Source organism: Daphnia carinata, chromosome 3, assembly GCF_022539665.2.
Source record: "Daphnia carinata strain CSIRO-1 chromosome 3, CSIRO_AGI_Dcar_HiC_V3, whole genome shotgun sequence".
NCBI classification, from domain to species: domain Eukaryota; kingdom Metazoa; phylum Arthropoda; class Branchiopoda; order Diplostraca; family Daphniidae; genus Daphnia; species Daphnia carinata.
In genome coordinates this window covers 8,702,368-8,729,882 of record NC_081333.1, presented here as the reverse complement: position 1 = coordinate 8,729,882, position 27,515 = coordinate 8,702,368, and the positions used below count along the sequence as shown (strand labels likewise).

General features: G+C 39.3%; 10 protein-coding genes and 1 long non-coding RNA gene across 15 annotated transcripts; 6 read left to right on the top strand and 5 right to left on the bottom strand.

Moving 5' to 3' along the window:
• Positions 1 to 972: 972 nt before the first annotated feature.
• LOC130685675 (nischarin-like) lies at positions 973 to 2,915 on the bottom strand. Its single transcript, XM_057509003.2, has 4 exons — positions 2,349 to 2,915; positions 1,921 to 2,274; positions 1,396 to 1,846; positions 973 to 1,331 (listed from the first exon to the last, which is right to left on the bottom strand). Exons 1-4 carry the CDS (start codon positions 2,787 to 2,789, stop codon positions 1,216 to 1,218), a joined length of 1,362 nt encoding a protein of 453 aa, XP_057364986.1. The 5' UTR covers positions 2,790 to 2,915; the 3' UTR covers positions 973 to 1,215.
• On the top strand, positions 2,910 to 3,392 carry LOC130685691 (uncharacterized). Its single transcript, XR_008999644.2, has 2 exons — positions 2,910 to 3,046; positions 3,120 to 3,392. It is a non-coding gene; the product is annotated as an uncharacterized LOC130685691 (long non-coding RNA).
• On the bottom strand, positions 3,086 to 5,551 carry LOC130685672 (lysosomal Pro-X carboxypeptidase-like). Its single transcript, XM_057508998.1, has 10 exons — positions 5,523 to 5,551; positions 5,232 to 5,406; positions 4,998 to 5,138; positions 4,820 to 4,921; positions 4,578 to 4,759; positions 4,365 to 4,522; positions 4,131 to 4,303; positions 3,898 to 4,062; positions 3,585 to 3,793; positions 3,086 to 3,519 (listed from the first exon to the last, which is right to left on the bottom strand). Exons 1-10 carry the CDS (start codon positions 5,534 to 5,536, stop codon positions 3,306 to 3,308), a joined length of 1,533 nt encoding a protein of 510 aa, XP_057364981.1. The 5' UTR covers positions 5,537 to 5,551; the 3' UTR covers positions 3,086 to 3,305.
• Positions 5,522 to 9,228, top strand: LOC130685656 (TBC domain-containing protein kinase-like protein). The gene is made up of 13 exons (XM_057508975.2): positions 5,522 to 5,881; positions 5,957 to 6,218; positions 6,285 to 6,442; positions 6,504 to 6,640; positions 6,721 to 7,025; positions 7,081 to 7,230; positions 7,292 to 7,421; positions 7,489 to 7,650; positions 7,713 to 7,890; positions 7,953 to 8,159; positions 8,227 to 8,573; positions 8,634 to 8,779; positions 8,839 to 9,228. Exons 1-13 carry the CDS (start codon positions 5,572 to 5,574, stop codon positions 9,116 to 9,118), a joined length of 2,772 nt encoding a protein of 923 aa, XP_057364958.1. The 5' UTR covers positions 5,522 to 5,571; the 3' UTR covers positions 9,119 to 9,228.
• Positions 9,198 to 11,940, bottom strand: LOC130685669 (progesterone-induced-blocking factor 1-like). The gene is made up of 7 exons (XM_057508996.2): positions 11,531 to 11,940; positions 10,485 to 10,751; positions 10,248 to 10,418; positions 9,873 to 10,180; positions 9,650 to 9,804; positions 9,401 to 9,587; positions 9,198 to 9,337 (listed from the first exon to the last, which is right to left on the bottom strand). The coding sequence occupies exons 1-7, from the start codon at positions 11,938 to 11,940 to the stop codon at positions 9,255 to 9,257; spliced, it is 1,581 nt and encodes a 526-aa protein (XP_057364979.1). The 3' UTR covers positions 9,198 to 9,254.
• A 414-nt stretch (positions 11,941 to 12,354) lies between these two features.
• Positions 12,355 to 16,061, top strand: LOC130685659 (calnexin-like). Of its 3 annotated transcripts, none has more exons than XM_057508980.2 (7): positions 12,355 to 12,629; positions 12,691 to 12,983; positions 13,054 to 13,713; positions 13,785 to 13,925; positions 14,638 to 14,757; positions 14,948 to 15,157; positions 15,219 to 16,061. In XM_057508980.2, the coding sequence occupies exons 1-7, from the start codon at positions 12,365 to 12,367 to the stop codon at positions 15,264 to 15,266; spliced, it is 1,737 nt and encodes a 578-aa protein (XP_057364963.2). In that variant the 5' UTR covers positions 12,355 to 12,364; the 3' UTR covers positions 15,267 to 16,061. The 3 variants fall into 3 exon arrangements, with proteins under 3 accessions (XP_057364963.2, XP_059350564.1, XP_059350565.1); XM_059494581.1 differs by lacking the exon at positions 14,638 to 14,757 and adding an exon at positions 14,375 to 14,497; XM_059494582.1 differs by lacking the exon at positions 14,638 to 14,757 and adding an exon at positions 14,375 to 14,497 and having other exon boundaries at positions 14,948 to 15,166.
• A 176-nt stretch (positions 16,062 to 16,237) lies between these two features.
• On the bottom strand, positions 16,238 to 18,003 carry LOC130685678 (lipoyl synthase, mitochondrial-like). Its single transcript, XM_057509007.2, has 7 exons — positions 17,850 to 18,003; positions 17,395 to 17,772; positions 17,186 to 17,342; positions 17,059 to 17,116; positions 16,845 to 17,003; positions 16,667 to 16,782; positions 16,238 to 16,593 (listed from the first exon to the last, which is right to left on the bottom strand). Exons 1-7 carry the CDS (start codon positions 17,901 to 17,903, stop codon positions 16,358 to 16,360), a joined length of 1,158 nt encoding a protein of 385 aa, XP_057364990.1. The 5' UTR covers positions 17,904 to 18,003; the 3' UTR covers positions 16,238 to 16,357.
• A 202-nt stretch (positions 18,004 to 18,205) lies between these two features.
• On the top strand, positions 18,206 to 19,460 carry LOC130685682 (carbonyl reductase [NADPH] 1-like). Its single transcript, XM_057509010.2, has 4 exons — positions 18,206 to 18,363; positions 18,424 to 18,938; positions 19,017 to 19,222; positions 19,300 to 19,460. Exons 1-4 carry the CDS (start codon positions 18,337 to 18,339, stop codon positions 19,422 to 19,424), a joined length of 873 nt encoding a protein of 290 aa, XP_057364993.1. The 5' UTR covers positions 18,206 to 18,336; the 3' UTR covers positions 19,425 to 19,460.
• A 196-nt stretch (positions 19,461 to 19,656) lies between these two features.
• LOC130685687 (trafficking protein particle complex subunit 2-like) lies at positions 19,657 to 20,691 on the top strand. Its single transcript, XM_057509017.2, has 3 exons — positions 19,657 to 19,822; positions 19,900 to 20,133; positions 20,192 to 20,691. Exons 1-3 carry the CDS (start codon positions 19,733 to 19,735, stop codon positions 20,288 to 20,290), a joined length of 423 nt encoding a protein of 140 aa, XP_057365000.1. The 5' UTR covers positions 19,657 to 19,732; the 3' UTR covers positions 20,291 to 20,691.
• On the bottom strand, positions 19,967 to 21,377 carry LOC130685684 (dTTP/UTP pyrophosphatase-like). Its single transcript, XM_057509014.2, has 4 exons — positions 21,176 to 21,377; positions 20,865 to 21,106; positions 20,502 to 20,660; positions 19,967 to 20,440 (listed from the first exon to the last, which is right to left on the bottom strand). Exons 1-4 carry the CDS (start codon positions 21,263 to 21,265, stop codon positions 20,287 to 20,289), a joined length of 645 nt encoding a protein of 214 aa, XP_057364997.1. The 5' UTR covers positions 21,266 to 21,377; the 3' UTR covers positions 19,967 to 20,286.
• Positions 21,378 to 21,987: 610 nt separating this feature from the next.
• On the top strand, positions 21,988 to 27,514 carry LOC130685652 (inverted formin-2-like). Of its 3 annotated transcripts, none has more exons than XM_057508970.2 (13): positions 21,988 to 22,094; positions 22,923 to 23,217; positions 23,284 to 23,586; positions 23,656 to 23,771; positions 23,834 to 24,157; positions 24,214 to 24,293; positions 24,357 to 25,216; positions 25,334 to 25,483; positions 25,544 to 25,869; positions 25,933 to 26,049; positions 26,112 to 26,252; positions 26,315 to 26,603; positions 26,667 to 27,514. In XM_057508970.2, exons 2-13 carry the CDS (start codon positions 22,947 to 22,949, stop codon positions 27,062 to 27,064), a joined length of 3,375 nt encoding a protein of 1,124 aa, XP_057364953.1. In that variant the 5' UTR covers positions 21,988 to 22,094; positions 22,923 to 22,946; the 3' UTR covers positions 27,065 to 27,514. The 3 variants fall into 3 exon arrangements, with proteins under 3 accessions (XP_057364953.1, XP_057364951.1, XP_057364952.1); XM_057508968.2 differs by having other exon boundaries at positions 25,331 to 25,483; XM_057508969.2 differs by lacking the exon at positions 21,988 to 22,094 and adding an exon at positions 22,241 to 22,264 and having other exon boundaries at positions 25,331 to 25,483.
• Position 27,515: the final 1 nt, after the last annotated feature.

Genomic DNA, 27,515 nt, shown 5'->3' with positions numbered 1-27,515 from the left:
TTGGGTTTCTAAGCGATTCAATAGCCATGAGCCGAAAGAACTTTTTCCATTGATAGAGCGGTTTGATCGACAGAACACACACATGGGCTATTAATTTTCAGGAAAAAAAAAAGAATCTTTCATTCCGCATTAACGCGGCGTCAGCTTCCAATTCGAATCGGATCTTAATAATTTCTTCCGGTGAATAGCGACGCGTTGGACCAGATTGAAAAGTTATCCCAGTCTTTCTCGCTTTAAAGAAAAATGTTAAGAAAAATAGTTGAATAGGATCGTTGCTCGTAATGCGAAAAGGACGACATTGGATGTCGCCGGTGCGATAGAAAACTGCATAATGTACTTCGCCGTATAAGAGATCGTTCTTCTTGCTATCCATTGATAAAATCGTCTTTGCATAAACGATTTGATGATGGCGAACCTTTGCAGCTTTACTGGAAGTTGTCGCATCAACGAAGGGAAACACCAGCAAGTATTTTTAGCCTTGCGATTCGTGGTGGACTCGTCAACTTTGGCTACACAAGAAGTTAGCAGATCTGTGAAACGGGTTAAAACATCCTGGGACCGCGTACTTAAAGGTTAGATCTCGTGCCCTATAGGAATGTAGAGGAGAAACTTCTCTCTTGCGCTCTTTGAAGGGACAAAAACTATTCAGATCTTCCAACTTCCTACTATGGAACTATTCTATATGTATGCAAATATTCGTCAAGAATGTCAGGCGGTGCTTGCCAAAAGCTCTGCGATTAAAGGTGAAATGAAATGCGTAAGGGCGGTCAACGGGACAGTGGTCGATCCATCAGTTGATAAAATAGACGTTTCCCTAAGAGACGTGAATATTTTAAGAAGAATTGAGCAAATGTCCATTCGTTTTCGAATGCAGAAAGACTATACCTTTCACTAAATATAATTTAACTGTGCTGAAATAATTCGCAAACAATTGCTGTGAATGTATTCAACAAACGGCTACATAGAAGTGAGTAACGAATATACAGTCTAGCTTTATCAGGGGTTCTTATCGTAGTAGGATCATTTTTAAGAGTTGCAAGGAAACTCTGGACAGATTGAACCATTAGATGTCTAAGCGGGGGGGCATCACAGAAAGGTCAGGGAAAATCAGGTGTCGGTACTCAAAGGTGAATAATACATATATAAGGAGAATCATCACGTATGACTTTAACTTTTAAAGTTAGGCTGTTATTTTGATAATAAAAAAATGCTGCATCATTTGAGAACCATTTTTTTGGCTGAGTTTGATAGAGCAAGGAGCACGGCCACAGTGTCCAGCTCTTTTTGCATAGCTTTTTCATTATCCAGATTGATTTCACCGGCACGGGTTCCTGAGAGGGAAAAAAATACATTACCATTTAGCCATTTAGGTCAATCTAATGTTTGATTTGCTACCAAACATCGTGAGAACTTTGGTGCGAAAATCTAAGACGGTCGTCACGGGATTTCCAGTTAAAGTTAGCTCCTCCAGACAAGGCAAAGCGGCCACAGGGCGAATTGTCTCCAAGTCGGCAATTTTGTTAGAACGTACGTCTAGCGTCACTAAACCGTAGAGTTTTCCCAGTCCGTCTAGGCTACTTAGGCGGTTCTGAGCAAGGAAAAGTGATTTTACGTTGCCCAGTTTGGTGTGGAGATTCGGTACTTGGCGAATTCTGTTATTTGACAGATTCAACGCCTCGAGTGCAGATAAACTTGACAGGTTGGCAACTGTTTCAAGGGCATTGCAATTCAGCCATAGTCGGCGTAGTTTGGGAACCAAACAGACAGCTGCAGGACTGACTTCTGTCAAATTGTTTTCGGAGAGATCAAGTGAAATTAACTCGCGCCACACGTACGGACTATCAATCTAAACTAACAGAGAAAAAGATTAGAAAGATCTGCGAAAGTTAGGTGCCAGTTTCCGAATTATGTACGACGTACCTTGACCTCAAGATTTTTGTGGACGCTGTCACAAACGAGCACTTCTATAACTGTTTTCAGTCCGCACGAATGTGCCGAAAGGGTTTCCAGATTATTCCTTAAGCTTCGCGCACACATGAGGCTGCTGACGTTGGCACCGTTAAAACACAAATGCTTTAGGCTTTTAAAAGCTGAGAGATCATATGGGAGACTATTTAAAATTAAATTGCTGTTTCTGTAGAAATCCCGATTGCCGACGATTTCAAGAGATTCAATATTGGCCAGAAAGTCCAAGACGTGAGCAAAATCTTGCTCTCGATTTAGCTGTTCAACTGGAGAGCGAGGTAACTGTATTTTCTGTGTTACAGCATGTAGCTGGCAAAAAAAGAATATGTTTAAATACTTTAGCTAGTGCTCCAGCAGTTTGATTTACTGGGTTTCAGCTTTACCTGTAAGGGATTCATTGATATGGTTTTCCCAGACAAAATTTTTGTTTCTCCATTAATGTAAAGCTCTGAGGCCATTTTCCTGACTAGCGAATACACTTCATATTCTTCAAACTCAAAAAAAGAACACACCTCTAGAGGTAGGGCTTTTTCAAGGAACTGAACAATTTTTTTCAGGTAAATTTCCAGATCTGCACGTCTTCTCTCAATAAATTCTGGATCCTTGTTGCCAAGTATTTTTTTGGCTGGTAAAAGATCTTTTCGGATACCATGATTAAGAACTAGTTGTTGATGAAGCGAGTCGAAGTTTTTGTATCGTTGTTTCACCAACCACCAAACTTCACCTACAGTTACTTTTATGACATACACAGTACAGTCTTCCTCTTTTTCGGCGAATGGGATACAAACATCAACGCGGCTTTTGGAATATACATAAAGCGCCATGATAACGTTTTATGCCACCAAAATATAAGAGGAGAACAAATTTTCGATCTTTTACAGCTTAAAGCTTACTATTGACTGCGCTCTAAACGAATTTCTCTTTGTCAGTTGTTATGAAGCAGACGACGCGTCACCGATATTTTTGACAGCTACTTCACTGTTTGCAAGTTTTTCTGAAAATGTGTTCTATGCCTAAACTGAAAGAATTTCAGTGTGACGTTTCTCCTCAGGACAAAACTGTTTGCACTCTAAAACTAGTGGTAGTTATTGTTTTACACAAAGTAAAAGAATAAAGGGACTACCGTTTCATAATTCGTATGTATTGATTACAAGGTAGAAGGATCGTCTGACGGACAAAAACAGATCTCGATCGACATGCATGCAAGTGAGTTATCGACTACTGTGCATCTTCTGCAGCAAGCAAGAGACCAAATCGGAACGCTTGTGCGAACAAAGAAAACATAAATGCGATAATAACAATAGCAATCTAATATGCAAGACCAAAATGATTTATCACATTCAACCAACTATAAAGGACTTAGGCATTTCTTTTCTATCTCGTTTACTAGATAGAATCCATTTTGAAATAAACTGTTTCTCAATCTCTCTAGCCTTTACCACAGAATTTGGGTCATTTGGATCTGCACCTCTAAGATCAAGGTGATGGGCTCCTTCTGGAATTATGATAGCCACAAGTGAGTCTGAAAGTGACTTTGTGACTCCTCCAGTTGACCTTTTTAGAGAGAAAACATTCTAAGTAAGTATCCCAATGCTTGGAGAAACATGATGTGCTCAAACCATGGGTCTAGTAATCCATTGCTAAAAACAATGTTTGAGGATGAAGAAATATTTCTGCCACCATAATTCAGCGGTGCCATAAGTGGTCTAGGATTTACTTTCCATTTCTTGAGACATTTTTCCGAATATTTTTCTAGGTTCCACGGCTGAGCTTCAAACATGTCGTTAATTCCATCACCACACATTGGCATAACCATCTCAGTGCAAGCCTTTGAGTTAAAAAAAAAAGACAATAAAAAATAATTAGATAATGAATGTAATAATGAAGTAAAAAAAAAAAAAAAAAAAACATCGGGAGAGCTGTTTTACTTACTTGAAAATCCCAGCCCATGTCTCCCAAAGACTGGTCTGCTTGTTGACTAACATCCAAACACTGAGTTTGCCCAGTGAAATTGGCATAAACCGATAGCCCTTTAAAAATCTCATCCAAAAGAGAACGGTCGTCAAGGCTGGAATTTGTCAAGTGCTCACAAACAGCCTAAATATATGGTTTAATACAGAATGTATTTATTGCCGCTATAGAAATTAAAAAATGGAACAGCTTACTTTAACCGGATATGCGGGCAGCGGAGCCAAGAAATTAGCAGGGTACGGGTAGTTAACCATAGCGAGGTTTGTCCATACATTTGTAAGCCAATCCTTCAAGTTATTAATATCTTCAGTTCCATTTAATGGCACACACAAGTTCCAGTGGGTTCTAAGCCACTCTTTCCCTTCATCTATTGTTTGAATAAGTCAAAACTTGAGAACTATTTACGACTGAGGAACTAAAGATCTCACCATTCACCAAGATTTTTGACAGGGCTTTCCACGATTTGCGAATTGTCTCTGCACATTCTGCTGATGCCGAAGAAAAGTCGGCCGTGACCACACGATTAAACGCATCACAAGGTGTCAGTCCAGTAAACTGCAAAATTGGAGCTGAGGCCGCGATCGCCCTATAACAAAAATTTCAATGAGAATAAAATGTTGCTTTAAAATTACAAGTTATACCCAGTTATGATATGGGGATATTTTATGCGCATCCAAGCAGCTAACATCCCTCCATATGATCCTCCAAATGCAATTACAGGACTTTCAGCAGCACCTGAGTTTGTTGACTTTACATAAACGAGCAGCTCTGCAAAATCTGCAAGAGCTTGCTCCGATGTGAGATATCCCAAATATTTTACATCCTATGTATTTAAGGGAAATAGAGGGATTTCATAAAATTTTATTTTTTATATACTTCTTACTGAATAGCTTTTGTTTCCATATGGAAGTGACTGGCCATAATATCTGTGTTCAGCAAAAATTAACATTGCGCCAAATTCTTCTGCAATGTCCCACATGAATCCCTGGAATTATAATTTTCCACATAAGTCAACATTATGCAATGAATGAATATATTGCCTGTGTTTCACTTAAACCTACAGTGTTTTGAGCAAACCATTCTATATCTCCTTCATTTCCTGTATAGAAAAAAATTGGGCCCCCACCTCTTTTCCAGTAAGTAGAATTAACCAAGTAGCGTTGTGCATAGATGTCCTGGTTGGCAAAGCTGAAGTGATCAACCTAAAGGTCATCCAATGTTGATATTGTGCGCGTTAACAATATACTGCGTATGGCACATTAATTTCACATCAAGAGAATATAATTAATACTAACTTGTTGCTTAAAAAACGCTGTTTTCCAACTGTAGCATTGTGTTTGGTGGAAAAGTAAGCAAATAAACGAGAAAAGCAACATGCGATGCATACTAAGAGACCACGACATGCTCAGTGCAAAGGGGGAGAACCAATAACAAACCTTGAAGACCTTACTATTCTTTCCCAAGGCAACACTGTTGTCGGGAGGAAACGGGCTGAAAGACGGGGAAAAAAGTAAAAAAAAAAAAAGTAAAAAAATAAATGATAAAAAAAAAAAAATTGCTGTTTCGTATTTCCTTCTGCTGGTTACCATAACAGTGTCATTCTGCCACATCCGTCTGCTAGGAAATGAAATTGCCATGGAATTGACTGTGGAAACTAATTGTTGTGATATTTTATCGAATGATTCGAATAAAAACCCGCATAACGTTGCTGAAACTTTAAAAAAGATTTATACAAACTTTAGATGTAGAAATCCTACACCACTTGATAGAGGAGGATTGGGTGTATCGACTTTTTGTGCGGCCAATCATCCAGTTGAATCGTGTGGTAGTAATGGACTACCATTGACGCCCAACTCAGTCCAAATTCTTGGAAAATTTCAAACACTCTCCCAACTTGAACATCCAAATCTTTGTGCTTATGTTGACATTTCCCGCATTCAACATGGTAGTATTCAATTAACTACTTGAAATGTTGAAATAGTTATTGGTAAAATGTGTAATTGTTTGACTTATCCAACAGAGAGAGTCATTGTTGTGGCCGAGCATTATTCTACTTCTTTGCAAACTCTCATATTGAAAAAGAAAATCTTTGGATTAGATTTACAAATTCACCTTGCCCGATCAATCATAGAAGCCCTCCAGTATCTTCACAGCAAAAATGTTGTGCATCGAAACTTCCATTCCAAAAATATTCTCATATCCTCAGAAGGAAGGGTGAAACTCAGTGCCTATGGGATGTATTACATGACTCAGTCTAGCACCCTTGTCTCCTTTCCCATTGGGTATGAATTTACAACTTCCTTTTCCACATATATACTGACAGCTTTGTTTGCATACTGTTTTCCTAGTTATCCAAAGTATTTAGCACCAGAAGTTTTACTAATGGGGTATGATCCATCAAAATCATGGTTTGATAGCTCTACAACCTGTGATGAAACATTAATTCTGTATAGCTCTAAACCAAAGTCAGACATTTGGTCATTGGGGATGATTCTTCTAGAAATGGGTAATTTAAGCAAATTAAAAATCAAACTAATATTTACTGGTCAAAACGACTTCATTGACAGCTCTCGGGATCGAATTTTTGAGTGAATCTCGAGCTAAACTCTGCAACACACTGCGAAAAGTTATGAGCTGGATTCATGCAAAAGGAAGTGCAGTTGAAAGAATAGTTCAAGAAGCTGAGGCTGTTGAACAGTGGAAGGTGTGCCTTCTCGTCGACTCTCTATCACACATACGTAACTTTTCTAATTCTCATGTTTCTTTTATTTTATTTTGTAACAGGGTGTTCAACCAGAGTTAAAGGAATTGATTGAAAGCTGTCTGCAAATTCATCCAGAAAATCGACCTACAGCCGATCAACTTTTGAAGCATCCACTATTTGGTGAACGATTTAGTGTACCAGCTGCGGTTTTCAAATTTCCTGCTCAATCTCTTCCACCGGATTTGTTACGAATTCATCACCTATTGAGCAAACTACCCCTTTCCGAAGTATACCACTTCTGGCACCTGGTCGGCGGTGATGTGGAAGCTGAATTAAGAAAAGCTGGAATATTAAGGAACAAACCAGCAATTTTTTCCCTCCCGTGGTAAGACTAAATTTTGATTGTGGAAGTCAGAGGTTAACTAAGTGACTTCTTTCAGTGTTGTTCTTGAAGAAGGAGAATCTTTCGGACAAACCAAAGACCGAACTACCCTGTATGATGATTCAGTAGTAGAGATATCGTTGGAAGCCCTCTTGCGTCGTTTGCAACATTTACCGTCTTCTGTTTTTGACCCTGAAATGAATGATGCGTATGGCTGACCTATCAAATATTATCCTCCATAACAGTTCAAGAACAATTTTAACTTCTAGGGGTTATATACTGTTTGATATAAATGATCATCCGACACTGAGGGAGGCGGCTAAGTTGCCTTTGGTAATTAAGGAGAAAGACATCGATTACCAACTCTATCGGATTGTCATGTTTGACAAACAGCTTCAGGTAAAAAAATTTCGTTTTACATGCTTAAATGTCCGTTAAAGTACATGCTTAATCGCCTGTTTACCAGGCATATCCCATGACGAGACAAGCCATCATCAAAGAGGCCCGTGAAGACATTCCACCTTTCTGCCGCGCACGCGTCTGGGCCGCCTTATTAAAAGTTGATCCCTCTTACCCAGCAGTCTATGCGGCCATTGACAAAGCCACAATTCATTCTTCAGACAGACAGGTTAATTAAACAGTTTCTTATTTCATGATATACTATTATTATCCAAAGTTCTTCATGTTCAGATCGAAGTTGATATCCCTCGGTGTCATCAATACATGGACTTGCTTGCATCTCCTGAAGGACATGCCAAATTCAAGCGCATTTTGAAAGCTTGGGTTAATCAACATGCGCAGTATGTCTATTGGCAAGGCCTCGATTCCTTGACGGCTCCTTTTTTGCTTCTTCATTTTAACGATGAAGGTATTAAATCCAATTTATTCGTTTGCCATCTAGTTTTATCTCACGATCGTCTTTGGTTCCAGCTCTAGCATATGCTTGTCTCGCTGCATTCATCCCAAAATATTTAAATAACTTCTTCTGGAAAGATAATTCGTCCGTCATTCAAGAATATCTCGCCAAATTCTCACATTTAATTGCCTTTCACGATCCAGTTCTTCGCAATCACTTAGACTCTATCGGATTCGTACCTGACTTGTACGCAATTCCTTGGTTTCTAACTATGTTTGCTCGTAAGTAAGGATCGTGATACTATGTACTCTACTATTGGGACGTAATTCTAACGTTGGTCTCTCTTAGATGTCTTTCCCCTTCACAAGATTTTTCATTTGTGGGACAAGTTGTTACTAGGGAATGCATCGTTCCCCCTATGCATTGGGCTAGCTGTGCTGCAGCAACTACGGGAATCTCTTTTAGAATCAGGCTTCAACGAGTGCATCTTACTTTTCTCTGACATGCCTGAAATTGACATTGAACGGTGTTTGAAGGACTCCATAGAAATATTCTGTAGCACACCTCAAAGTGTTACCTTTCGTCAGCACGAGCCACCATCCGTCAGCCCAAAAGGCAATAGATCTTTCTGGGATTTCAGTCTCATAGGGTCCAACTGCATGGATGACAACGAAGAAATTGACACGAGCTCCCTCGTGAGTATTCGTCTTTCCCAATCAAATTTAAGTAACAGATTTCCAACGTTTTTATTATAGGCAATGGATTCTATACCAATAGCGGTCTTAAGAGCAGAACGTTGTCCTCGTATTAGCGCGGAAGATTTCCTAGAACTATTAGATTTAAACCACAAGAGATTTGTGCGTCCGAAAATGGTAGTTGTTGATGTTAGAAACGCCAACAAGTAAGTTTATTTAATGCGTGTTCAATAACAGCATTACGAAAACTAAAACCTCGTTCCAGATTTCAACAAGGAGCTGTACCTGGAAGTATTAATCTTCCATATCAAACTTGCTGGACAGACGACGGAACTCTTATACCTTGTGATCAAGTGGAGCAATTGAGTAAAGCTCGTGGCAAGATTGTTTGTGTTATTGGTAGCAGCCGTAACGATCTTGGGCTGAAATTTTCGGAAATACTTCTCGATTGGCAATGGCCTCGAGTTTGTACTCTCCACAAAGGATTCGATGTGTTACTTAAAACCCAAATACTCGTAGTTCCGGCAGCGGTCGGCATGTGTTGAGAATGAATTTCCAAGCCATTATATATTGTTTGCGAGTAATGGCTCCAGTTGAAACGAATGCCATCCCATCGGAGTTATACCAGTCCACCAATAAAGAGTTATGCAATACGGCATAATCTTATTTGATTTAAAAAGGTTAATCCTCAACGCTTTTCTGCTGTTTTAACATATTTTTCACGTCCTCTAGCGCAGTACGATCACGGAGAACTTCTTCCAAATCTCAAGAAAGTGAAAAAAAAAATGTAAGCTTTCGAGTTAATCTATGCTTATTTTTCATTTTACCCGATGCGAGTTGGTTTCTAGTTCTTTTCAAGCGTTCCACCTGACACGCGTACTCCATCAACTGCAAATCCTTGCGATTTATTTGGGAGCGCAGTTCACGCAAAAGGGTGTCTTTGTCCCGAAAAAGTCCAACGGTTTCGGGTGCCCTTTCTTGTATCTGCGATAGCATTTTTTCTTTTGATTCGAGCTAAAAACAGTCTGAAATGTAAACAGATCTTAATATTGCATCACTTCCTGTTTGTGACTCACCTCATTTTCTAGCCGATGTATTTTTTTGGCTAAAACATTTTGTTGTTTTTGGAGGATGCTGTTCTCAGTTTCAAGCTGGGTCACCCTTCTGGAAATACGAGTGATGTGTTGCGACTGTATTTTTAGTAACGGTGGCCAACGATTTGATTGTTCATCTAAATCGATTTTGTCACAGTTAGTACGTTTGAAGTTACAAAGTTATAATGTTAAAAGCGTAACCTACCTACACCGTAAATGGCTAAAAACGCTTCTTCGTATTCGTTTAGACTTTTCGTCAGGCTCTGAATGCGGAGCTGGTATTGCTGTGTCCTTCTCTCGTGCTCACTGATATCCTGCTTTAAATTTTCGACACTAACTTCAGATTTTCGTTTAGTCTCGTTCAGTTCCTTTTCCAGCCTCGATTTGGTGGACGCGATGATACTTAAATGCTGGACAAGCTCATTCTTTTTGGACTCCACCTCCTCGAGTTGTAGACGCGTTTTGTCCCCATTGACCTCATATTCCCGTATCTTTGATTTTAACTTTTCGTTCCTTGTACAAGAAACACAGATTTTATGAAGAGCTTTCAAATCGAGCGGCATTAAATTAACAGTGTTACATATTTCTCCAATAATTAATTTCTTTCACAGCCTTGTCACGACGTTGCTCGGTTTCTAGTAATTTAGATTCCAAAGCCTCTTTGCCTGAAGACTGCAACATCTGGATCTGCCTCTGTAGTGACTGTCTGAGCTTTCCAACTTCATTTTGTAAACGGTTCTCGTATTGGTCTCTAATATCGACAGGGGAAAAAAATCACCAAGAAGTTCTACTTGATAGGTAGGTAAAAACGATATACCTTAATTTATTGAATTTCTTCTTCCATTTTTCTGCAGATTTCCGCAACGATTCATTTTCTCGATCAATCGTTTGTGACTTTACGAGGAGAACGTTTTGGTTGGCCCTTAAACGTTCAAATTCATCGAAAGTAATTTCATCTTTTTCAATGAAGTTTAGGGCTCGCTGGTGCTTAACAGTGAGTTCTGTTATTCTTTTTTCCAGCCCGTTTACAATTTCTTTTGTCTTAGTAGTAGCCTCTTCAAGCACCCGATTTTCAGACAATAATCTGTGGTACAATAAGTATTATTTTAAAAAATTTGTTTTATTTTATTTTCCAAGTGGGCAATTCCCACGGCTTATTTTGGCAATGGCCAATTAATAACTAACTTTGATAAGCCAAAGAAGGGAACGAAGTAATTATGTCATTCAGACGACCGTACAATACTTTCTTATGAGGTAATGAAGTATTAAGCTTTAAATAGACTTCCCTCACGTGAATATGGCGTACATTATTCTAAGGCTTCATTTTTTAACAAGATCAGCTCATCAGTTCATAAGGTTTCACTTTTTCCGGAAGCAGCTACCGTTTATCTCATCGGGCGTCCTCGTATTCAAAACCACATCAACACATTCTAATAAACTATTGGGTTTCTTTTGTTGATGCATAAAAATACAATTGTGTTTGCAAGTAGCCGGGATTCGCTTTCAGCCGTCCAGCATTTTACCGTCGTCTACAACCTGAATGGGTGGAAGGTATTGGCTCTGTATAATGGAAAGGCTATATTTTTTCATATAAGGTTAGCTGTTCATACCTCAGTTGTACTGAAGGCCCAGACTAGACGCCAATACACGATAAAAAAAAGAAGAGGTAATCGAGCACTCGAAAACGGAAAGTTGTTTTACAGCTATACGTTACTTAAAACTATGGATTCTAAAATAATAATAATAATCTCAGACAATGTATAACAAAAAAAAAAAAAAAAAAAGGAAAAGAGGGCGGGGAGTGAATTACAATCGAAGATCATCACAGTGAATACTTTATTGTGATGGAAACGTGATACTTGCCTCAAGTTCTTGGTTTGTAAATCCACAATGCTTTGTGATAGTGAGTTGTTCTCCTTTTTTAGGGTCTCATTTTCTCTGTGAGACAGGTTAACGTGCTGTTTTAACAATTCGATTTCCTGTTGCTTCTCTACGAGAATTCTTTCGGTTTCTACATCTTTTTTCGACACAGACAGCTTTTGTAATTGAAGTTCACTGCGCAAACGTTTCACAATTTCCTGGTAGTATTGTTCTTGTTGGGATTTTTTTTCGCCGTCTACAATTAATGATATTTCACTAATTTCTTGATCTTGACTTGGTGCACTCACAGAAACAGTCAAATCTGTTGGAACAGAATCTTCCCCAATAGACAACAACTCTGGAAGTTTGCTCCCTTCATTCAGAGAAACAGAAGCCGAGACGCCGTCAACCATTTTTGTCTTTTGGTTGTATTTTCGCGTTTTGAGCGCGAAAGCGCTGTAACTATGGCAACGGTAAAGACTAGCCTAATATCCATGGTCCAATAGGAACGGGCCTCGTGTCTCGCAAGCACCTCCCTGCCCTCCCTTCCTCGCCAGTGCTTATGCTTTAGGCATCCCACGTTAAGCTCAGTTAGTATTGGGTATTTGACTGTGCCGGTGAATATAAAAACCGATTCCGACACAGGGGTAAGCGAGGCTCCTAATTGTATATTCTCAAACGTGGCAGCTTATCTGTAAGAAGAAATTATTTCTGGATGTGGTAACGCATCTAACTGAAACAATTATGATCGAATTTTGGGGTTTTTCTCCACCGTTGAATTCTAAGCCATCTCATCGCGTTGTCATTCTTTCAGGGTGTAGTCCGAACCTTCCAGAAATGAGACTAATTCTCTTAACAGCCCTTGTGCTGTGTCTAAGTATTTCGGTACGGTGTGATGATGACAGCGAGGAGGCAACAGTTACGGAAGAACTCGACGAAAGTACACCAGAAAATCCAGAAGAAATAGTTTATGCCAGCCCAACACCTAAGGGCCATATTTATTTTGCTGAGCACTTTGATGTTCCAGAAGAATTTGAAGCCAAATGGGTCCGGTCTCAGGCAAAGAAAGAAGGAATAGATGAGGACATTGCCAAATATGATGGTAAAATAATTTAGAATTAATTGTTTAAACATTGTTCAATTACATTTGTTGGGTAATATAGGAAAGTGGGCTATTGAAGGATTGTTAAAAGATGGATTAAAAGGAGACATGGGTTTGGTGTTAAAATCCAAAGCCAAACATGCTGCCATTTCAGCCTCTTTAGACCGACCATTCCTTTTCACGAACAAACCTTTGATTGTGCAGTATGATGTTACATTCCAGAATGGGCAAGACTGTGGTGGAGCTTACATTAAGCTTCTGACCCAACAAACAGGGATGAGGTTGTCTCAGTTTACTGACAAGACTCCCTACACCATCATGTTTGGTCCTGACAAGTGTGGAAATGATCACAAGGTTTGAAAGAAAAGGACAAAAATCAGTCTCTATGTAGAAAGTCTTATTAACCTGAATCTTTGTTCCCTAGTTACATTTCATTTTCCAGCATAAAAACCCTAAGGATGGTTCCTACTCTGAAAAACATGCAAAGAAGCCCAGCACTAGACTAGATGAATATTTCAAGGATGGAAAGCCGCATCTTTACACTCTAATGATTCATCCGGACAACACCTTCGATGTTTCCGTGGATTACAAAATTGTCAACAAAGGAACACTGTTGGAAGACTTTTCTCCACCTGTAAATCCTCCTTCTGAAATCGACGACCCTGATGACCGCAAGCCGGAAGACTGGGACGAACGTGAGAAGATTGCTGATCCCGATGCCAAAAAACCTGAAGACTGGGATGAAGATGAACCGGAACAAATTGCCGACGCGGATGCTGTCAAACCAGACGGATGGCTGGATGATGAACCTGAAATGATTCCTGACCCTAGTGCCGAGAAACCAGAAGACTGGGACGAGGATATGGATGGCACTTGGGAAGCGCCACTGATCAACAATCCCGCATGCGAGTCAGCCCCCGGATGTGGTCAATGGAAGGCTCCGATGAAGGCTAACCCAAAATTCAAAGGCAAATGGCGCGCTCCAATGATTGACAACCCAAATTACAGAGGCAAATGGAGACCTCGTCGTATTCCTAATCCCGACTTTTTTGAAGATAAACACCCGTTCAACATGGCTCCAATTGTAAGTGTTAATTTACCCTTGATAGATTTGTTTTTATTACCGGAAATTTCTAATTTTTGTCCTTTCATTAGGGTGCTATTGGGCTTGAGTTGTGGTCCATGTCGGATAACATCCTGTTTGACAATATCATCATTACTGACGACAAAATGGTGTCGGAGCAATGGGCAGCCGAAACATTTGATTTGAAAAGGAATCTCGTCGATAGAGACCAGGTAAGCGGACATTCTTTTGAATCTTAAGCTGGATCATAACATTTACCAAAAATCCACGAACGTTTTAAGAATCATGTTTTAATTGGTAAAAACTAAATAATTTAAATATCCTGTGTGATCACCGTTAGAGCGACGGATGGAGTATTCACAAACCTTGGCATTGGCTTCAGAAATGGGGTCGCTGGACTAATAGTAATGTATGGTTTTGGCCGCTATATGGGGTCTGCGCTTTCTTGCCACTTGGCATCTTTTTGATCTACTTGATTCCATGGGTTTACAGTCCAGAGGAAGAAAAGGTTAGCTTTTTTAGGGAGTGAAATAACGAAAAGCCTACGTGTTAGAGAAAAATTGTACTACACCTCGTTTGAAATCGCCCATCGGAGGAAAAATGTCTACCTCTCGACTTGCAAACAATCGCTCGTTTTGTTATCATGTCCTCCTGCCTTTAGGCATTTGGTGAGCGCGTTCGACGATGGATGAATCGAAAAGAGAACGCATTCATGGTCTATGCCATGTATCTCTCGTTGCCAGTTACACTCTACATTTGGTTTCTGAGACGCAGAGTCGTTGAGGTAGCTTTAAAAAACAGTAAAAATTTATCCAACCCCGTCGGTCAAATAGCCCCTCGCTCTTGCGCTATTTTTATTATATTGCGTGCTTTTAGCGTAGTTTTGTACATCCCCGTATTGTATTTGATTGATTTGTGCTGTAGGAAACCGTAGTTCAACGCTTGATGAATTACACCAATAAGAACCCATGGCTGTGGGCTGTATACGTAATTGTTGTCGGCCTGCCCCTAGTGCTCATCTTTACATTCTGCTGCAATTCCCAGGTAATACTAAAGCTCGGTTGTATTATTAAGCTAAGCGTTGTAAATTAGCCATCAACAATGGAGGATAAATACTTTTGTGAGAAAACCTTATGGTTATTCTATGCAACTGTACAGTTATCTGAAGTTGTCTCGCCTGCAAATTTTTTTCCCTTTTTTTTTGTCTTACTGATTTGTTCATAAATCTTAAAAGGAAAAACAAGATGCCGCACGCGCAGCTCTGGCAAAAAAGACAGATGACGCAGTTGAAGACGATGAGGGAGCAGAAGAAGCAATGCAGAATGGGGAAGAGTCTGAGGCTGTGCCACAGTTGGAAGGAGATGACGAAGAGGCCAAAGACGATGACGATGCCAAAGAAGATGATGAAGTCGAAGAAGATGCTGAAGAGCTGGAAGATGCACCTGTATGAAAAGTGCTCACGTAAAAAAAAAAGATCAGGTATTTAATAGTGTTTTTCTATACAGGAACCTGTGGTGGAAACGGGAACCCGTCGACGAGTTCGAAAAGATTGAGTGGTCCTAGCTGACTAAATTTGTGTGCGGTCCTTTAATGAAATGGGTAAACGAACATCAATGATTTGGTATGCAAAAAGAAAGGAAAGAGGTTGTCTTCATAGCACTTTTTAGTGTGCTATTCTGTAGAAACGGAACGCAGTTTCGGGTATGTCCATTTAATCCTATTTCATGTTTGAAGAGCGAAATATCATCCCTCGAGAATTCTCTAATAGTATGTGTTGGGAGTTCATCTTTTGCAAAAATTGGCACAGAACGTTAAAAAAATAGAACAGTGTCAAGGAATTAATAAAGAGGAATGTAGCTAGATCCGCAACATTCCTTTCGATTATGTCCGGCGTTGGATTTTTTAATTTTTTATTTAAATCCTCTTTGCTGTTTTGTCTTTGATGCGCGTGCCTTTGGATACCCATGAAGTTTGTAATCCAAATCTGGATGGATCCCTAGTCACCTAATTGGCCGGTTTATTTTCTTTATTTTTTTAAAGATTATTATTATTTTTCCCCTTGGTCTTTCCAATAAAAAAATTTCGAAGAGTGTGAAAGGTAAGACATCCGTTCTTCCATTTACGACACCTTACCCAGAGGAATGCGGGATCGTTGTGTTAATGTGATCGACGTTTATCTTTCGTGCATTATTCACCTCGATCTTAGGTTTCATTTTGGTTTAACAAACTTCCTTGTACGCGCGTCTCTAGCTCTATTCTCTAACGTAGCGTATCCTCTCACGTGAAATTAATTTTGTTTATTCTTTGTCTTTTGAACTGATCTTTGAATAAATTAGCCGTAAGCCATACGAACATTTCTGTCAAACATTAGTGGTAAGGGGGTGCTGAAAAACAATCTGTTTCCCAAGAATTTCTGTGCTGACACCCAGTGAACTCCAGGGCAATTTGATCCTGAAAAAGCAATGAACTCACCAAGCAAAACTGATCGACTTCGGAAATCATACCAGCAAATAGAAGGTGATAATCGTTTTTTGTTTGCTTTTTATTTAGGTTGTTCAAAATTATTTACACATTTGAACAATTATTTCGCCGCCGGATAAATTAAACCGACTGAAATGAATTTCACACAAGTTTTACCGCTAACCTAATTAATTCTATTTTTTGCGTTTTGTACAATATTCTTTATAAAGTATTCCCCAGCTTTATAGGAACTCCTGACCAAAGGGCCGCTGGCAGTGTAGAGGAAACCAAGTTCCTTACCGATAGTCTCCCACTGGGAGAATTTTTCCGGAGTTACGTATTCGGACACCTTTATGTGACGCTTCGTTGGTTGCATATACTGACCCAATGTCACGCAATCCACACCTACCTCACGAAGATCTTGAAAAGTAGAAAATATTATGAACTGAAAATGGACTGAGCAGTCATGTCTAACAATTTTAAAGAAAAATACCTTCGAGAGTTTTGCGTACTTGATCGTCCTTTTCTCCCAAACCTAGCATTATAGAACTCTTTGTGACAACTTCAGGCCGGATTTGTTTTGCGTGCCTCAGAACATCCATAGACTGCCTGTTTGGCAGAAAAAGATTTTAACCCTGCATTCTTACATCAAAAGACGTGAAAATACTCACTTGTATTTAGCTCTTGGGTCTCTAACCAACCATGTTAGCTCTTCTACCGTCTCAATATTATGGGCAAAAACGTCAAGTCCCGATCGAACTACACGTTCAACGCAATCATGGTCTCCACGAAAATCGGGTGTTAAACATTCAACCAAAAGCTGTGGTGACCTAAAAATCGATAATTTGAATGCCAAGAAAATTCATAATGGCATTTTTTCTTTACCTTTTCTTCAATTCCATAACAGTTTGAGACAAATGGTTTGAACCCTGGTCAGGCAAGTCTTGCAAAACAGTGAAAGTGTGCTAAAGTGGGTTAAAGAAATATCACCCACTGCTATAATTTATAGTACCATCTCGGTCCACAGATGTCAAAACAACATAATCAAGTCCCCAAGCAGCGATGGCAATTGCTGTATTGACTGGTTCATTTGGATCAAGTGGCGGTGGTGCTTTTGATGTTTTCACTGAACAGAATCTGCAGCCTCGTGTACAGGTATCACCCATAAGCTGTATTTAAAACAATTTTAGCAGTGAAACACAAATTTAAAAGAATTTATACCATGATTGTGGCAGTGGCTGTAGCATCTGGACCTCCTCCCCAACATTCACCAATGTTTGGACACCTTGCTTCCTCACAGACAGTGTGTAGATTAAGTCCTCGCAGGTTTTCTTTCAGTTTAGAAAAATTCTTGCCAACTGGAATCTCTGTTTTCAGCCAAGGTGGTAGCCTCAACCTCTGTCCTCCATTTTCTCTGACAATTTTCCCTTCATAGTCTTTCCATTTTTCTTTACCAGAAATATTTCCTTGTACAAAATCCGAAAAATCTGGACCATTTTCCAACTTTTCTTTTATTTTCAATAAACTGGGTTTGGCACTTTCTTTTACTCCATTTCCCGAACTGTACTGTAGAGTACCGTGGTTGTTAATTCCTGCTGACTGTCAAAATCATGGTTTTTTAAATTGATAATTAAAAATGAAAAACGTGTACATTTCATCGGTTTTAGGCTACTCACAGCGAATAATGTTCGTCCATGAAGTAATTTACGGCGTACATGTCCGATTGCCATTTTATTTCGAGTACCTTAGTGTCGACTGCTTTTATTATTGTTTAGATTAGATTTAGAATTTCAACAGTCATCCAGACAGGGCTTCGTAGCAAAATTGTCCCTAAACACTATTTTTTCAGAAAATTTAAGAAATGTCTGCAAATAGATTTTGTAAAGCTAACTATGTAATTTTACTTATAAATCTTTGTTTAACAAAATTTAAAAAAAGAAATCGCGTTTAAGCTTTTAAAACGAAATACGCACGTTATCTTACGTTAGCATGACGAAGTTGCCCAGTCATCGCATGATTTGGATAAATCAGCGGCGCACGTTTTAAAGATTGGTACCTAACACACGTAATATCTTGCTATATAACAGGCTCGCTAAAGCTTGAAACTAAGATTCTTTCGGCAATCACCAAAGCTGCGTAAGATACTTAACACATAAAGTTGTCATGTCTCCTGGAAAAAGAGTGGCTGTGGTAAGTGTTTTGTGGTTTCTATCCTTGGCAAATCATTCTAACTGCCGATTTACATTTCAGGTAACTGGCTCAAACAAGGGAATTGGTTTTGCAATTGTTAAAGAGCTTTGTCAGAAATTTGATGGAGATGTATATTTAACGTCAAGAGATGAAGACAGGGGTAGAGCTGCAGTTGAAGAACTAGGAAAACTCGGCTTCCAGCCACAGTATCACCAGCTTGACGTTGATGATGAAGCAAGTGGGTTGAGATTCAGAGACCATCTGCAGTCTCAATATGGAGGCTTAGATGTTTTGGTTAATAATGCAGCAATTGCTTTCAAGAATGCTGCACCAGAACCATTTTCTCAGCAAGCCACAGAAACATTGAAAACAAATTTCTTTAGTACTCTTAGGTTCTGCAATATCATGTTCCCCATCCTCAGGCCACATGCAAGAGTGGTTAATGTATCAAGTTCTGCCGGTCATTTATTAAAAATTTCAGGAGAAAACAGTGTAGCAATTGATCTAAGAAAAAAGCTTTGTTCATCTGATTTGACAACAGAAGAACTTACAGAAATGATTCATGGATTTGTAAAGTATGTATGTTATATTATTTGAAATTTTCCCTATACTAACTTTCTATGAATTTATAATATTGTGATGATGATTCTTAGGGCTGCTCAAACGGGAGATCATGTTAAGTTAGGTTGGCCCAATAGCGCGTATTCTACGTCCAAAATCGGAATAAGTGCTCTAACTCGTATTCAGCAAAGAGCGTTTGATCACGATTCCCGTCAGGATATAATTGTGAATTCGGTCCATCCAGGCTATGTTGACACTGACATGACGAGTCATAAAGGACCACTAACCATCGAACAAGGTAATTTCATTTTTTTTTTTTCTTGTTTTTTTTTTTCTCATTTTTTTTCTTTGTTTTTTTTTTTTTTTTGGCTGTAGGTGCCGTCGCGCCGACTTGGTTGGCACTTCTTCCGCCAAATGTAGATGGACCAAAGGGAGGGTATGTCTGGTATGACAAGCAAATAGTTGACTGGGTTAACGGGCCTACTCCAACAGTAGTTTAAGTGAACTTCCGTAACAAATTACCTATTGGTTTATTGGTTTAATTGGTATCATATACATATTTGTTCTTTCGTTCGGTGTAAACGCTGAATATACCGGTGGCCGAACTGAATATATCATGGAACATTTAAAATAATCAATGTTGAGTTTAAAGAAAAAAAACTAAATGTTTGCCTTAAATTTGATCTTCGCGGTACTAGAGGTGTGTCCACTTGCTATTCTAGCAGACGAAGGAAAAAGGTATCTGTTTTCGTTTGGACGCATTAGTTGACAACTTGACACTTCTGCGGTTAAACTGACGAGTATAAAAATGGCTGGAAATTATTATTTTGTAATCGTGGGTCACAACGATAACCCCTTATTTGAAATGGAATTCAATCCTGCAAACAAGGAAACAAAGGTATTCTCGAGTTTGAGATCAAAGCTGTTCAGTTTAAGTTTCTAACTGTAATATCTGTTTCCTAATAAACTTACTAGAAAGAAGATCACAGGCATTTAAGCCAATTTATTGCGCATGCTGCGCTAGATTTAGTCGACGAACACATGTGGACGACCAATGCACTTTATTTAAAAATTGTTGACAAGTTCAATGAATGGTTTGTATCAGCCTTTGTAACAGCTAGTAGAATGAGATTTTTGATGCTTCATGATGTAAAGAATGAAGATGGCATCAAAAACTATTTCATGGAGATGTATGAAACTTATATTAAGGTAACAAAGATCATTTAAAAGTATATATGGATTATGTTAACATTTTCTTTTCTTCAAGCATTCCATGAATCCATTTTATGAAATGAACACTCCAATAAAATCCCCAGCTTTTGAAAAGAAAGCCTTATTTTATGGGAGGAAGTTTCTGACGGGTTAGCTGTGTGGCTCTTTGGACTCTTGTATGATGCTAATCATTTCAGCGGTAAATCTATGAAGTGGAAAACCCACAACATTATAATAATCTCCATCAATTGCTTCTATCAGACTTCCACCTAGCCCTTGGATTCCATATGATCCTGCTTTACCCCTGCATTGATGTCAATAAAATTAATATTTAAAAAATTTTTATTTTGCAAAGAAACACTTACAGTGACTCTCCTGATTCCACATAACTGTTTATTATGAGGTTGCTCAGTGTGGCCATCTTGACTCGAGTTACTTCTGATATCAACCTCTCTTTGTATCCATTTTGTGATTTGTAATGAATACTGAGGCCTGTTACAACTGAGTGTACCTTTCCACTCAATCTGTTGAAAATTTAATGGAAAATTTTTATTCCACAGTTCATTGCTGGTTGCCTTAGACCTTATTTAAATGAAAATAAGGACGACATCTTACTACCTATGTTATTTTAGTAAGTAACATTTAGTGCTAAATATTATTAATATAACCTTATATAATACAGAAGCTTCAAATTTATTGGTAATTCAGCTAAATGCTAACCATCATACCTTTTCAGCATTTCGACAGCATGATCTGAGTCTGTCGGTTTCCCCAAAATCACTTCATCTAGGAATACCACTGTGTCAGCTCCTATAACAAAATCTGGTGGATTACAGTGATTTTTCAAGTCCTCCACGGCTGCTAAGGCCTTTTGGGATGCTGTCCATTGTGTGAACTCCTTTGGATCAGTTGTGTTTGGTCTGTTCTTGTCCTCATCAAAAGAAGACTGCACAACAGTAAAAGGAAAACCCTGAAATACAGGAATAAATGATAAGTGGCTGAAAATGGTAAAGAACATCGTTTATTGATAAACATGTACCAGCCCGCCTAATATTTCTTTCCTGCGTTCAGACGTACTAGCCAACACAACTCTTCTGTTCGACAACAATGTTTTATACGCACACAACATTATTTTACTTCAAAATGGGAATGTGCACAATATTTGACTATTTTTGTATTTTTATATCCTTGTCTACGTCACATTTAGGTACTGTAACCATGTATCATGTAGATCTGCTGAACTCTGATTACAAGCAAAAAAAAATAATGAAGCAGGCAAAACTTTAAAAATCCCCAAGGAAGACGTCCGCGCATGGTACCTTTGCCTGTATTTATGCCAAGAAATGTATTGGCAAAGCTAGAATGTGCGGAGCATTTTGAGCTTATTTTCTACGGGTATCTCGGTATCTCCTCTCAAACCTATATCGAGTAAAAACTAGCAAAAGCAGCTAGTAAAAGCAAAACTATACGCCTTTATTATAATTTTCATGTAAAAACTTTTGCGTTGATGTTTCTAATTTTGATAAAAAGCTATCAAATGTATTTTATGAATACTTCAAAATTTTATCACCGAGATTGTCGTTTTAGTTTGAGCAAGAGCCGGACAAGTAAATTGCCAAAAATCTTATCAGTCTGCCCTCATGGATATACGTTGTTTATGGAAGCTTTTGTTTTTCAGAATAGCTTTTATTTAACAGCGGCGAACTAGTTCACTCGCTACAGCTCTTCAAACAGCTGTTCATTGCTACAGCAAACACGTGTAGACTAGAGTGCGATGCTGGGTCTGTAATGCAGCTGCATTTATTTGCTTGTGCCATAGCTAGTCCTGCGGATCAGGTACAGAAATTCTACCTACACGGTGCAGTGATCATCGTAAGTGGTGGATTGTTAGTATTCCGGTTGGTAAACTTCGTCATAACACCAGTTCCTGGGACGACGCCGGCGGCTGTATTTCTGCGGTGAGCCTTTTCAACAGCGCCTCTCGTAGTCGTCTGTTTCATTATTTCAAACCCTGTCTTCCAATTTAGTCATGCTGTCAAGGTTACAGAGCACATGTAGAATCTGAAAGTCTATCAACATTTTGTGAGGAGTGCTCCGTCTTAGTGATTCAAGATCCATCCATTAAAGTGTGAGTGTTCATATCTGCGTTCAAATTTTTTTAACCTGAAATTAGACTATGCACTCGTGAAAGTCATGCCTTTCTCTTTTCGGAAAGTTATATGGCACTTGCGTGGGAAATCTTTAGGAGTGGCTCAAAACTTGAAGTGCTTGCCGTGTAGTGCTTTCGCTAAATAAGTTATTACAGTGCAGTGTTACTTTTAACTACTCTTTTTCCGGTCTGAACCCACGCCAAGTGATTTTCCTGGTTTAAGGGAAAGTGTCATATTTTAGGCACGTATCACACACGTATCACTTGTTGATTTGCTTTGTTTTTTTTGTCGCTGTCCTTGGTACAGTTTGTCATGATTCGTTAAGTACGTTTCGATCCACAAAGCTCTCTTTGGAGATTTAAAGTTCACAAAAAATTATTTTTGTGCCTTCCAATGTTTCAACTAGAAAGGGGATTTTAAACATATCAGGTGAGAAATGGTGATCGGCGTACTAAATACAAAGACAATTGTTGTCTTGTCACTTTTAAAGTAGCAAAAACGTCAGGAGGGGGAGGGGGTGAGAGAGTGAACTACGAAAAATTAGATTTGTCTATCTTATTTTAGAAATGGATTCTGTTCGTTCTAATATTTTTTTCTTTTCTATTTCTCGATTGTTTTCCTACATGGGATTAACAGCTTATCGCACAAACATAGTAAAGAATGTCTGAAGATAAATCATCTAGTACCATGGATGAAACAACTCGCCCGTCTGTTACACGAAAGGATAGCAATAGCGTTCGGTGGTCGATGGCAGCTGAACGAGCACTTAACATGAGGTTGAGTTCACAGGGAGAAGTCGATGGCGGCAAGGACGATGGCATTGCAGAAGATGAGCTCACACGACAAAATAAAGGTCAAGAGGATATTGGTAGCTCAACTATAACTGCCCGACGACGCTCAACCCAAAAACTTCTCGAAGATATCAATCAAAGTAAATACAATACTAAATTTTTTAAAATTATATGCCCGGAATGATAAGTCGCCCTATTGTTTTCAGAGAAATTTGATGAGTGGGATCCGGAGCTCAGTATTCAACTTTTGAAAATCCCCAGCTTAGCCAACTACTCCGGTTTTAGGAAGCTGATTGAGAATGCAAAACCCTCTTGGATGGAAGATTTCTTGGAACGTGATGGACTCTCCGTTTTGTTTGACAGGCTGGAAAAGTTATCTACTGGCTTTGGTATAACCAACGCCTTATTTCAGTCAGAGGTGGCCTATGGTATTCGGGCCGTTGTTAATTCAAAAATTGGTTTGCAGTATCTACTCGCACATCGCCAGTTCACTCGTCAACTGTTTAGTGGTGTGTTCAATATCTATCTACTAAATTGTTTGTTAACTAAAATAATGTTTTATTTGTTTGTTGTTCTAGTTATGGCAACAAAGAATGTTTTGGCAAAAAAACTTGTATTGGAACTTTTCAGCGCTGTTTGCGTCTACTCTGACAGTGGCCATGAAGCTACTTTAGATGCACTCGACTATTTCAAGGTATTTGTAGGTGCCTGGTATCATTTTGTACGTTATTTATTTTTCATTCTATTTTCTATAAGATGTCGAGAACTAAGTTGCAACGCTTCGCTATTCTGGTATCAGAGATACTCAGTGCAGACACTGATGAATATAGGGCAACTATCTTGGGTTTCGCCAATTCTTTGATATTGGGAACAGAAAATATTTGGACGCGGCACGCAATACGTTCAGAAATGATTGGCTTGGGACTGCTTGACGCAATTGAGAACGTGGAAAAGTCTGACAACCCAGAATTATTTATTCAAATTCAAGTATTTGAGCACCATCGCACAAAAGATGACGATAATCTGGACCAAACCGACGTGAAATCCTTGTTCGATCTCTTCTCACTTTACTTCATTAAAGTACGATTTTTCCTTTAAAAATTTTCTTGAAATAAATGTTAATGAATATTTGACAGATCAAAGATAAACCGCAGGCCCTATCTCTTCATTCAGTTCTTTCGAATCTTATACAGCTGAATGTTGGTGATCCGATCAAGTATATTGTGGATTATTCAATATTTCTGTAGATGAAATGTAATTAATATTTATTCTCTGCAAGCTCTCGACTGTGGAACCTACTTGAAAAAGCGACTGAAGATGCCGTCAAGGGAAATTTGTCGGAATGGAGTAGATACAACACTTTTACAAAACATTGGCCGCAAACAAATATGGTTTCCGTTAACACACAAACGGAAGACGAATTCTTATCTGACAGCATCTTTATAAGTGAAGACGAAGATTCCATCCTTGACGGAAGTGTGAGATCAGCAGCTATATTAAGCAAAATACCTTCTCATCATGTGCCATCGAAATCACCGCCTACACCTCCACCGCTGCCTTCAACCCTGCATACACCGCTTCGTCCACCATCACCCTTACAACTGTCTGCGTTTGCTGACAGTTTTTCTAGTCAGTTACCGCCGCCGCCACCTCCACCTCCCCTTCCTCTGTCTCTCAGTTCGAATCCTCCTCCACCACCAGCGCTACCAATAACCGGACCCCAATCCCTAACATCACCAACAACGCCACCCTTACCACCACCTTTACCACCACCTTTACCACCACCTTTACCACCACCTTTACCACCACCTTTACCACCACCCTTACCATCATCTTTACCACCACCCTTACCACCACCGTTACCACCACCCTTACCACCACCCTTACCACCACCCTTACCATCATTCTTTCCACCACCCATACCACCACCGTTACCACCAACGCTACCACCGCCCTTACCACCACCTTTACCACCACCTTTACCACCATTCCTACAATCATCTACGCTGCCATTGTCCCCACCACCCTTACCGCCATTGCCCCCACCACCCTTACCGCCATTGCCCCCACCGTTCCCCTCTACTGGAAATTCCATACTTCCACCACCTCCACCGCCTCCGCCACCTCAAAGTGGTGCAGGTACAAACGATTTATTGCACTCTCAACGTAGCAGAAATCACTACTTCTTGTAGAATTGAGCCTTCTGTTTTAAACATTTTTATTATAGTTATTTTGTTTTATTTTTTATGAAAGCAGTTGGAGGGGTTCTGCCTCCTCCACCTTGTCCACCGCTGGGTGGGCTCATTTCTTCTGCCGTTGCTTCTACCACAGATTGCGCTTTGAATCCCTTGAAGCTTAGCACTAAAATGAAAACTCTAAATTGGATAAAAGTTACCAGAGTGGAAGGTAATTGTTCTTTATTTGACATAGAGCTTGCTGATTTGAAATTTTAAATAATTTTTTTAGATGATTCTATATGGAAAGAAATCAATGCAACGATTCGAGTTAAACCGCCAGTCAGCTTGCGTCTCCAACAAATTGAGGAGCTTTTTTGCATGAAACCAACTCCTGCTCTTTCGTCTACAACAAAAACTGGAGGCATTAGCGGCGTGAATAAACAAATGACTCATTGCCTCTTAGACAGCAAACGCAGCTTAGCAGTCAACATATTCCTTAAACAGTTCAAAATCCCCATTGCGGAAATCGTGAATCGCATACGTCAGTGTGATGAAAAAAATTTTACGACAGAACATCTCAATTGTCTCCAAAAAATTCTACCGGATGCAGACGAGGTAATCAAGTGCGATTTCGCATACTATGTTACGCACTTCTTCATACAAACAACATGTTTATAGATTTCTACGTTGCTGAACTACAAAGGAGACGTAACCAACCTAGGCCCAGCTGAACAGTTTCTTCTTTGTCTTTTGGCCCTTCCGGGATATTCTGTGAAAATCAAAGCCACTATAATGGTGACATTTAAAGAAAAAATTTCAAAAAAATTCACATTTTTACTAACTTTTGATTTATACAGAAAATAGACTTTCATCCGTCCATGTCGGAATTGGAACCTCCGCTAAGGCTTCTTCTGGCCACCTGTCGTGACCTTCTCGTCAACAAGTCTCTTCAAGATTTCTTGGCAGTTGTACTTCAGCTTGGAAATTGCCTGAACAGTGTACAGTTCACATTTTTATAGATGCATTGGTAGTTTCTTAATTCAGCTGTATTTTCCTACAGAATAGCTATGCCGGCAATGCCGTCGGATTCAAACTAAGCGCGCTACAGCAGCTCACTGATTTACGAGCCAATAAGCCTCGCATGACCCTTCTTCATTACATTGTGGACATTGCTGTGAAAGACAACCCAGCTCTGTTAGACTTCACTGTCGAATTGTCATCTGTTAAAGAAGCAAGTCGGTTAAGTCTCGAGACAATGGCTGCAGAACTTCGTGAATGGATCTCACGAATTAGTGAACTGCAGAAGCAGCTGTTACACGCAAAAACGGATCTTACAGAGTTTAGGGATGGTAAGTTACTCGTTGATCTCTTATCCAAACTTCATGACTAAATTGGCATACTTTTTATTCCAGAATTTCTTGCAAAAGCTCAAGAAAAAGTTCTTGTATTGGAGCAACTGCTAATAGAAATTGATCGTGCTTTTCGTTCAGTTGCCATTCATTTCAGTGAAGACCCGAAGAAATTGAAGCTCTCGGAATGTTTTGGCATTTTCTCGGAATTGATTAACAAAATTGAAGTAGCTCGCAAAGAGAACGAAGCCCGCCAGAAACAAGAAGAACGTGTGGCACGATTGGCTGCTGAAAAAGCCATTTTGGCAGCATCCCCACAAGGCTCCCTTGGTCGATCACCAGGGAAGAAGATACCGTCTGGAAAAATCTCTTCTTCCGACGACGATATTTGCATCGTGGATCGTCTTTTGGGCGAAATTCGCCGTGGGGAATTCAAACTGAAAAAGTCAAGGAGTGGATAATGCAAACAAGCTAAGTTTATTTTGATTTATCAGTTTTGCATGGTTTTTGTTAGTTGTTCTCTAAGGTTAAGTTTTCATCGTAAAATTTTACGTAGCAAAAACCAGTTTTGCGAATTATTGTCGTTAGAATTTCTAAAAAGTCTAAACTGCCAAAAATAGAAAAGGTGCCTAATCAAAGGGACATTGGTAGAACAAAAGCAGAAATTAAGTCCGTGATAATGTAAATCGTTCGTTGAATTGGCGACGTACTAGGTACGTTTAACAGCATGACCAACAGCATTAGTTCAACTGCGGCTATGTCCACGATACAGCAGGATGAATAACCTAATAATCTTTCAAACGTCCAAACATTTTCATTACATTGCGCGTTGATAATACCGTAGAGCTTTGCGTCTTTTACATTAAACCCCCATGACAGGCTTAGACCAATTTTAGTTCAATATCTTTGCTT

Coding starts and splice junctions, on each gene's coding strand:
- LOC130685675 (XM_057509003.2), bottom strand. CDS start 2,789: ATGGCGCTTTATGTATATTCCAAAAGCCGCGTTGATGTTTGTATCCCA. Junction 1,847..1,920: donor ACAAAAATCTTGAGGTCAAG/GTACGTCGTACA, acceptor CTGTTAGTTTAG/ATTGATAGTCCGTACGTGTG. Junction 1,332..1,395: donor CAAAGTTCTCACGATGTTTG/GTAGCAAATCAA, acceptor TTTCCCTCTCAG/GAACCCGTGCCGGTGAAATC.
- LOC130685672 (XM_057508998.1), bottom strand. Junction 4,922..4,997: donor AATGGTTTGCTCAAAACACT/GTAGGTTTAAGT, acceptor TTATAATTCCAG/GGATTCATGTGGGACATTGC. Junction 4,063..4,130: donor TGCCCGCATATCCGGTTAAA/GTAAGCTGTTCC, acceptor CCATATATTTAG/GCTGTTTGTGAGCACTTGAC.
- LOC130685656 (XM_057508975.2), top strand. CDS start 5,572: ATGGAATTGACTGTGGAAACTAATTGTTGTGATATTTTATCGAATGAT. Junction 6,443..6,503: donor GATGATTCTTCTAGAAATGG/GTAATTTAAGCA, acceptor CTTCATTGACAG/CTCTCGGGATCGAATTTTTG. Junction 7,026..7,080: donor GCAATTTTTTCCCTCCCGTG/GTAAGACTAAAT, acceptor GACTTCTTTCAG/TGTTGTTCTTGAAGAAGGAG.
- LOC130685669 (XM_057508996.2), bottom strand. CDS start 11,940: ATGGTTGACGGCGTCTCGGCTTCTGTTTCTCTGAATGAAGGGAGCAAA. Junction 10,419..10,484: donor AAGAAATTCAATAAATTAAG/GTATATCGTTTT, acceptor TGTCGATATTAG/AGACCAATACGAGAACCGTT. Junction 9,338..9,400: donor TAGAAACCAACTCGCATCGG/GTAAAATGAAAA, acceptor CACTTTCTTGAG/ATTTGGAAGAAGTTCTCCGT.
- LOC130685659 (XM_059494581.1), top strand. CDS start 12,365: ATGAGACTAATTCTCTTAACAGCCCTTGTGCTGTGTCTAAGTATTTCG. Junction 12,630..12,690: donor GGACATTGCCAAATATGATG/GTAAAATAATTT, acceptor TGGGTAATATAG/GAAAGTGGGCTATTGAAGGA. Junction 14,498..14,947: donor TGAGACGCAGAGTCGTTGAG/GTAGCTTTAAAA, acceptor AAATCTTAAAAG/GAAAAACAAGATGCCGCACG.
- LOC130685678 (XM_057509007.2), bottom strand. CDS start 17,903: ATGGCAATCGGACATGTACGCCGTAAATTACTTCATGGACGAACATTA. Junction 17,117..17,185: donor GACATCTGTGGACCGAGATG/GTACTATAAATT, acceptor CTGTTTTGCAAG/ACTTGCCTGACCAGGGTTCA. Junction 17,004..17,058: donor GTTATGGAATTGAAGAAAAG/GTAAAGAAAAAA, acceptor ATCGATTTTTAG/GTCACCACAGCTTTTGGTTG.
- LOC130685682 (XM_057509010.2), top strand. CDS start 18,337: ATGTCTCCTGGAAAAAGAGTGGCTGTG. Junction 18,939..19,016: donor ATGATTCATGGATTTGTAAA/GTATGTATGTTA, acceptor GATGATTCTTAG/GGCTGCTCAAACGGGAGATC. Junction 19,223..19,299: donor ACCACTAACCATCGAACAAG/GTAATTTCATTT, acceptor TTTTGGCTGTAG/GTGCCGTCGCGCCGACTTGG.
- LOC130685687 (XM_057509017.2), top strand. CDS start 19,733: ATGGCTGGAAATTATTATTTTGTAATCGTGGGTCACAACGATAACCCC. Junction 19,823..19,899: donor CTGCAAACAAGGAAACAAAG/GTATTCTCGAGT, acceptor TAAACTTACTAG/AAAGAAGATCACAGGCATTT. Junction 20,134..20,191: donor TGTATGAAACTTATATTAAG/GTAACAAAGATC, acceptor CTTTTCTTCAAG/CATTCCATGAATCCATTTTA.
- LOC130685684 (XM_057509014.2), bottom strand. CDS start 21,265: ATGTTGTGTGCGTATAAAACATTGTTGTCGAACAGAAGAGTTGTGTTG. Junction 21,107..21,175: donor AAGAAATATTAGGCGGGCTG/GTACATGTTTAT, acceptor CCTGTATTTCAG/GGTTTTCCTTTTACTGTTGT. Junction 20,441..20,501: donor GTGGAATCAGGAGAGTCACT/GTAAGTGTTTCT, acceptor ACATCAATGCAG/GGGTAAAGCAGGATCATATG.
- LOC130685652 (XM_057508968.2), top strand. CDS start 22,947: ATGTCTGAAGATAAATCATCTAGTACCATGGATGAAACAACTCGCCCG. Junction 25,870..25,932: donor TTCTACCGGATGCAGACGAG/GTAATCAAGTGC, acceptor ACATGTTTATAG/ATTTCTACGTTGCTGAACTA. Junction 26,253..26,314: donor TTGGAAATTGCCTGAACAGT/GTACAGTTCACA, acceptor ATTTTCCTACAG/AATAGCTATGCCGGCAATGC.